Source organism: Myiozetetes cayanensis, unplaced genomic scaffold (genome assembly GCF_022539395.1).
Source record: "Myiozetetes cayanensis isolate MyiCay16 unplaced genomic scaffold, myiCay2020 scf14, whole genome shotgun sequence".
In the NCBI taxonomy this organism is placed as follows: Eukaryota; Metazoa; Chordata; class Aves; order Passeriformes; family Tyrannidae; genus Myiozetetes; species Myiozetetes cayanensis.
Window position 1 is genome coordinate 3,680,823 of NW_026087048.1, and position 7,341 is coordinate 3,688,163.

At 52.5% G+C, this 7,341-nt stretch overlaps 1 protein-coding gene across 1 annotated transcript; it reads left to right on the forward strand.

Annotated features, from left to right (window-relative positions):
• The first annotated feature begins 157 nt into the window (after positions 1-157).
• LOC126636660 (cytochrome P450 1A4-like) lies at positions 158-6,565 on the forward strand. The gene is made up of 7 exons (XM_050309075.1): positions 158-244; positions 1,458-2,327; positions 2,544-2,670; positions 2,931-3,020; positions 3,109-3,232; positions 3,700-3,786; positions 5,382-6,565. Exons 1-7 carry the CDS (start codon positions 158-160, stop codon positions 5,686-5,688), a joined length of 1,692 nt encoding a protein of 563 aa, XP_050165032.1. The 3' UTR covers positions 5,689-6,565.
• The last annotated feature ends 776 nt before the right edge of the window (positions 6,566-7,341 follow it).

Sequence of the window (7,341 nt, forward strand, 5' to 3'; positions counted from 1 at the left end):
TCCCAGCCTCCCCTCCAGGGATGCGCGGGGGAGCGGGGATCCCGCACTCCACGCGTGGGGGGAACCCCCGGGGAGAGAGAGGGGGGCGTGGGGGGGTCCGGGGAGTTCTTGGGGAGTTGGGGGTCACGTGACGGGAGGCGGCCGGACCAATCAGAGCATGGGGCGATGCATAAAAAGCAGGAGCCGGAGGGAGCGGGCACCTGCCGCGGGATCGGGCCCCTTCGCCGCCCCGCTCCGCACCGAGGTGAGTACCCGGAGAGCTCTGAATAACGATGGAGAGGTGTCGGGGGGCCGCTTCCAGCTCCCCCGAGGCACCCCCAAGTGATGGACAGCCCCGACGTGGGCTGTCCTCACTTTCCGCTCCCCTATATCTCCCGCATCATCCTTCCCCAGCCTATCCGTAGGTGGTTTCTTGAGGGTCCTGGAGGAAATTGTCCCCTCACGGGTCTTTCCACTGCCGTGGACTGGGAGGGGGTCTCAGCTAGGCTGCACCCACTGCGGTGCACGGGCCCCCACAGCCCCCCAGAATCATCACTCCACTGGTGTCCCGTGGGGTGCTACAGCACCCTGCCAAGCCCTAGGGGAGGTGGGATTTTACACTCAACCTCTTCCCACACCTGCTTGGGGTTTTCTGAAGGATTTAGTGCTGTGAGGACCTCGGAATTGTACTCGATGATCCTTATGGGTCCCTTCCAACTTGAGGTATTCTATGATTCCATCATTTTGGACAGAGCTGGGAGCAGGGTGCACTAATCCTGCCGGCCCCCTGCTACAGCCATGGTTATCTTTTGTGGCCATCAGACTTTGGAAAGGTTCCTGGCAATGCTGTGATTAGTTTGCTGGCAAGCAGAGGCTAGGGTGACTCAAATCAGGATCAGCTCTCCTCTAGTCAAGTGGACTGTAAAACACTTTGCAGGAGAAAAAAGAGGTCCTGTGATTAAGAGGGCACCTTCGCTTCCCTGGCATGCAGAGGAAAAAGCTGTGGGATCTATTCCTTCCAATCCTGGCTAACAAAAAAACCTGCTTTTTAATTCAAGGTGTTTCCTAAAGTGCAGAAAATTGCAGCACCTGTGGGTCAGAAGTGAAGCCCAGCTCTCCTGCCAACAGTCCTGTGCAGTCACTACTAAAAGTGTCTGAACCTAGCGGTGCTTCATGGACCTGCCTCTCTTTGATTTATTACTAAGAATTCTGCCTGCCAGTCTAAAGGTCTTCTCTGGGGGAAGGAGTGTGAAGGCTCTGGGGGGCTGAGGTCTCCCTTTTAGCGATGGGTGACTGTGTTTGGAGTCTTTCCAGGTCTCCAACTTCTGCCCCTTGAAACCCCCAGTGCTGCATGGGCAGGTCTGTCAGCCTGAGCTGTTTCAGGGCTCTGGGTGCCCTGTCTCAGCATCAGGAACATCCACAGGACTCAGCCCTTTGCTGATGCCAGCCCTTGCCCACACTCTGGTTCACTTCTTTAGGGTTTCTACCTGCTGGCAGCAATGGTGAAGGCTGCGATGCTGCCGGTGGGGAGCCAAGGGCTCATCTCAGCCACCGAGGTGCTCCTCGTGGCTGCTGTCTTCTGCCTGGTCTTCCTGCTGCTGCAGTCCCTCCAGCAGCACGTGCCCAAGGGGCTGAAGAGCCCCCCGGGACCCAGGGGCTATCCCATCCTCGGGAATGTGCTGGAGCTGCAGAAGGACACGCACCTGGCCCTGACCAAGCTGAGCCAGAAGTATGGGGATGTGATGGAGGTCAGGATTGGCATGCGGCCTGTGCTGGTGCTGAGTGGGCTGGAGACCATCAGGCAAGCCCTGGTGAAGCAAGGAGAGGACTTCAAGGGGCGCCCCGACCTCCACAGCTTCCAGTACATTTCGAATGGACAGAGCCTGGCCTTCAGCCCCGACTCTGGGGAGGTGTGGAAAGCCCGCAGGAAGCTGGCCCAGAGTGCCCTGAGGACCTTCTCCATTGCCCCCAGCCCCACCTCCTCCTCCACCTGCCTGCTGGAGGAGCACGTCTCCAAGGAGGCTGAGTACCTGGTCGCCAAGTTCCTGCAGGTGATGGAGGAGAAGAAGAGCTTTGACCTTAACCAGTACCTGGTGGTGTCGGTGGCCAATGTCATCTGTGCCATGTGCTTTGGCAAGCGCTACGAGCACAGTGACCAGGAGCTGCTCAGCGTGGTGAACCTAGGCAATGAATTTGGGGATGTGGCTGGTGCTGGCCACCCTGCTGACTTCATCCCCTTGCTCCGGTACCTTCCCAGCCATGCCATGGAGCTCTTTAAGGACATCAACAGGCGATTCAGCATCTTTGTGCAAAAGATTGTGCAGGAGCATTACACCAGCTTTGATAAGGTAAGAGCTTGGATGCCATTTGATGTGGGTGGAGATGTAACTGCTAGAGATGCTGCCTGGGAAAGTGGGGAAGAGGGTACACCCTCATTCCCCCACCTCGCCCAGGAAAGCTGCTTGGAGCACTCCGATCTGTTCTCTGGGAGCCAGCACTAGTTGGGGGATGTTTCCCCATCCCTATGTGTCTGTGATGTTCCTGAGCCACCAGCTCTTCCCCAGGAGCACATCCGGGACATCACGGACTCGCTGATTGAGCACTGCCAGGAGAAGAGTGTTGGGGAGGATACCCATGGCCAGCTCTCCAATGAGAAGATCATCAACATTGTCAACGACCTCTTTGGGGCAGGTGAGAATGTTTCTGAGAGTAAAGCCATGGTGCTGGAGGCTGAAGGGGGAGGTGAAGCTGTTGGTGTGAGACCTTGGCCATGTTTGGGTGTGTGGAGATGCTGTTGATCCCTTGGGTGCACTCCTTAGCAGTGGCCAGAGCTTTTCAGTGACAGCTGACGGGGAAATCACTCTATGGCAAACATCTGGAGTGGTGGGATCTGTAACTCCCACTCACCTGTCCTCTTCTGGTGACTAAATGCCTTTTCCACGTCCATCCAGGCTTTGACACTGTGACAACTGCCTTATCCTGGAGCCTCATGTACGCTGCCTTGTACCCCGACATCCAGAAGAAGATCCAGAAAGAACTAGGTGAGTCCACGAACCACCTTCCTCTGGGACCAAAACCTCTCTGGTCAGCACTGGTCCCAACCTTCTTCCTCTACTCTACCTCCCACAGACCAGACCATCGGCCGGGAGAGGAGACCACGGCTGTCGGACCGGGGCACGCTGCCCTACACAGAAGCCTTTATCCTGGAGATGTTCAGGCACTCTTCCTTCATGCCTTTCACCATCCCACACAGGTATGGGCTGGAGCAGCTGACACCTTTTTTTTTGTTTGTATTTTTTTTTTGGAGTGTTTTTTCTGGGAGGTTCCATTTAGGCAGATCATTGCCTGGGAATTGATTCCTGCTAGGGGGAAGTATTCCAGCTTGCTGACATTCTGGGGTTGAATCCTTTGCTTTGAGGGTAGTTACGCTCCAAAATCTTTGCTAGCAGAGGGATGGTAGACACACCTGGATTTATAACTTCCTCCTGTCTTGGGAGAGACCACATCACAACTCATCTGGCATGAGCTGTGAAATGAAACTGGAATCCTTCTGCTTGAGGACAGTACGGCCAGGCTATTTAATCTCCCAAAAGACAATCTGTGGTATTTTCTAGCCAGTCCTAAGAGCAAAAATAGGGTAATGAAGGACTTGCCAGGCTTTGATTTGTCATGACGCTGTGGGTCTCCTCTAACTTCTCTTCCCACCCATGTTTCCTTCAGCACAACAAAAGCGACAGTGCTGAATGGCTACTACATCCCCAAGAACACCTGTGTGTTTATCAACCAGTGGCAAGTGAATCATGATGAGTGAGTATTCCAAATCCCTGTGTTCATCTGGGCTGCCATGGGTTTTCTTGGTGTTAGGATTACTCTAATCCTTATGACAAAAGATGAAAGGATCACGAAGGAAAAGGCAGACAGAACCAAAAATCACGTGGATTTGATGCTGAGCTCAGCCTTGGCTCTCCTGGGCGTGGAGCTGGTCCAGGTTCCACAGCTCCCCAGTGCCAGGGCTTACCCAGTTTATGTGATGATGCCCTCGATGCACAGGACAAGGGCTGGAAGCTCAGGCTGCTGGACAATCAGGAATCAGTAGATCCTCCTGCCAAGCAGATCTTGTGATCTGGGTTGATGGCTTTGGATGTGCTCAATGGGAATGGCCTGGTTCCCTCTTTAAGGGAGCAAAATGTCATGACGTGACTCTTAGTAAACTCAATAGGCTTGTGTTGTGATTGCTGATGAACAGTTTTGGGAATTAAAGGGGGTCTGGAAACCAAAGTCCCATCTTGTCTCTCCACTGCTCCCCAGTAGAGACCCTCTTGGTGGGGAGTAAGCTGATCAAGGCTTGATACAGAAGGTGGTTCCCAGACCAGGTATTTTGGATCAGAAACTCAAGATATTTGTATTCAAATACCCCAGCAGCACAGAAACCTGCCAATATTCCTTCTGCTCCTGCTGCTCTGGTGAGCATGAAATGGGAATGCTGTCTCTAGGGCAGAGAGGATTCCCCATATCCAAGCAGAAATTCTCAGCTAAGGCACTGTTAAATCCCACCTGGCACCTCCCAGCAGCCAAGCTGGGACACACTGGGAAGTTTTACTGGGAGGATTCAAAAAGAGGAAGCCCTCTGGTCTCCATCCTTGCTTTCTGAAGGGCTGCTGACTGGTTTCTGTGTTGAAACTGCAGGGTCTGTGGTGGTTGCATGCAGAATTAAATCCATCTCCAGTATCTGCACAGGCAAACACAATCTGAGCTTGGAACAGAGGTTTCAATAGACTGAGCTGATGGAGTCTGACACAGAGTTGGCATTTTAGATCAGGAATAGAGCTTGCCAGAGGTTTTATTTTTGGGTGGTGGAATGAGACAGCACTGCAAAGCTTCCCTCTACAAGAAGATTTTTTTGGTCACTGACCCCATCACAGTGGGTGAAAACTGTCATGATGCCCCAAGGTTTGGAGCCCCTCTGCCCTGGAGGCAGGCTGGGAGATCTGGGGTTGTTCACCTGGAGAAGAGAAGGCTCTGGGGAGACCTTAAAGCCCCTTCCAGTGCCTAAAGGACCTCCAATAAAGCTGGAGAGGCACTTTGGACAAGAGCCTGGAGGGACAGGACAAGGGGGAATGGCTTCCCACTGCCAGAGGGCAGGGTTAGATGGGATATTGCCAAGAAGGTCTTCTCTGTGAGGGTGGTGAGGGCCCAGCACAGGTTGCCCAGAGAAGCTGTGGCTGCCCCATCCCTGGAAGTGTTCACAGCCAGGTTGGACAGGGCTTGGAGCAACCTGGCATAGTGGAAGGTGTCCCTGCCCTTGGCGGGGGGGTGGAACAAGATGACCTTTAAGGTTTCCAAACCATTCTGTGATTCTGCGATAAAACAGTATCCTCAGGCGTGTCTCTTTCCTGCCCCAGGAACCTTTGGAAGGAACCCTCAGCCTTCAACCCCGAGCGGTTCCTCAACCCTGAGGGGACCGAGATAAACAGGACAGAGAGTGAAAAGGTGTTGACTTTTGGCCTGGGGAAGCGGCGATGCATTGGGGAGACCATCGGCCGGTGGGAGATCTTCCTCTTCCTGACCACCCTGCTGCAGCAGCTGGAGTTCAGCCTCCGCCCTGGGGAGGAGGTGGACATCACCCCTCAGTACGGACTGACCATGAAGTACAAGAAGTGCGAATGTTTCCAGATCAAGCAGCGTTTTCCCGGGAAAAGCTCTCCATAAGCCACCAGAAGTGCTGCCTTGCAGAAGAAAGCCAGCCCTCAGCGTCAGACACTTAGCCTGCTTTTGATAAGGCACAGCCCCTTGTTGTGTTGCTTCACTGGAGGCTTGTTCCTCTCATGGAGATGGGAGCAGGGTGGGATAAAGCTGCCTTTGTTGGGCTCTTCGCAGCTCCTGGAGCCAGCTCCGTCACCCTTTCCCACATGGATGCTCACCAGAGGTCCAGCACTCATGCCTCTTGGAGAGATCCAGGGGGGTCGCAGCCCTGTGGTGGGGAGGAGGATCCTTGGGGGTGGGAGAAGCAGGGTGGGATGTTGGTGGGATGTTCTCTGCCCTGAGCTGGAGCTGCGATGGACAACTCCCCTCATTCAAATATAAACAAACCTCAGAGAAACCTGACCAGCCTTATCTCCCAGGGTGAAAGCCTGTTTTCCAAAGCCTTCAGCTCTTTGTGCCAACGGGAATAGGTGCTTCCCATTGCTCCAGGTGCCTTCTGAAGGGCTCTCAAGTTTGCACCAGAACCCACATGAAGAGGACCTGTCCTGTGTGCACCCACACACCTGAATTCCTTGAATGTTAACTCATGAAGTGAATTCCCGAGTGTTTCTACCAATCCTTGGTGGCAGACTGCTAGGAAAAATAAACATGTCCATAAGCAGTGCTGCTCCCAAATTGAGATATTAACTGAACTCCTAACACAAAGCCTGGAAAATATCAAAGGACTGGGAAAAAGGGACGGGAAGGACAGAGGAACAGTAGGACACTTCTGGCTTTCAGACTAACTGTGCATTTGCTGCTTTTTTTAATTAATAGGGTTTTTTCCTTATCAAGCAATAGATTTCTATATCCAGACTAATTAAAGGAACAAGGATTTGAGGACTGCAGGAGGTGCCTTATGCTGCATTCTGCTTTAGCCAGTGGAAGATGAAGCCTCATGGCAAATAGAGCAGCAATTCCTGCTTGTTTGTACTTGTATGGAATGCAGCCGTGTGCTTTAATAGAAATCACACAATATTTCTAAGCCAATAAATGCTTATCTGAAAGTTTCTTAAGTTTCTTGCTGGTCTTATTCCACTGGGAAATGATTTTTAGGGTGAATAAACACCCCACACCTCTCTATCATCCTTAGAAATCTGACTTGATGTTTCTCATCAGGTTTTTTTTCCTATGGGACATGAGTGGGCTGCGACACCAGTGGCATTGGGGTAAGTTTTTAGTCCCCATGGGAGCTGACTCTAGGCAGCGGGAGGACCAAAGTCTCAGCTGGGATTTGCAGAGAGGTGCCAAGCTCTGGATCAGTTCAGGATTTCACTAAAAATCAGGACTAGCCTTTCTAGTCCCCCTCAAAATGGAATCAATAGGTCAGAACCCGCCTCTCAGGGAGCAATCCATGGAGGGATGTTTCGTGCCATCACTTATCCCCATCTCAGAGCACAATGAAATCCAATGCTTTGCATAATTTCCCTTAAAACAAACAAAAAAGGCTATAAACATTAAATTCCCATGCAAATAATTAGTACACGGAAAACTGGGGTCTGTGCACCCCTGAAGTGGCATCCCTGCAGGGATCAGCCCTCCAGCATTTCCAGCCCTGTTGGAATTATTTTTAATTTTGGTGTTGTGGTATGGAAAGCTGCTCTGCAGCAGGGAAACCTT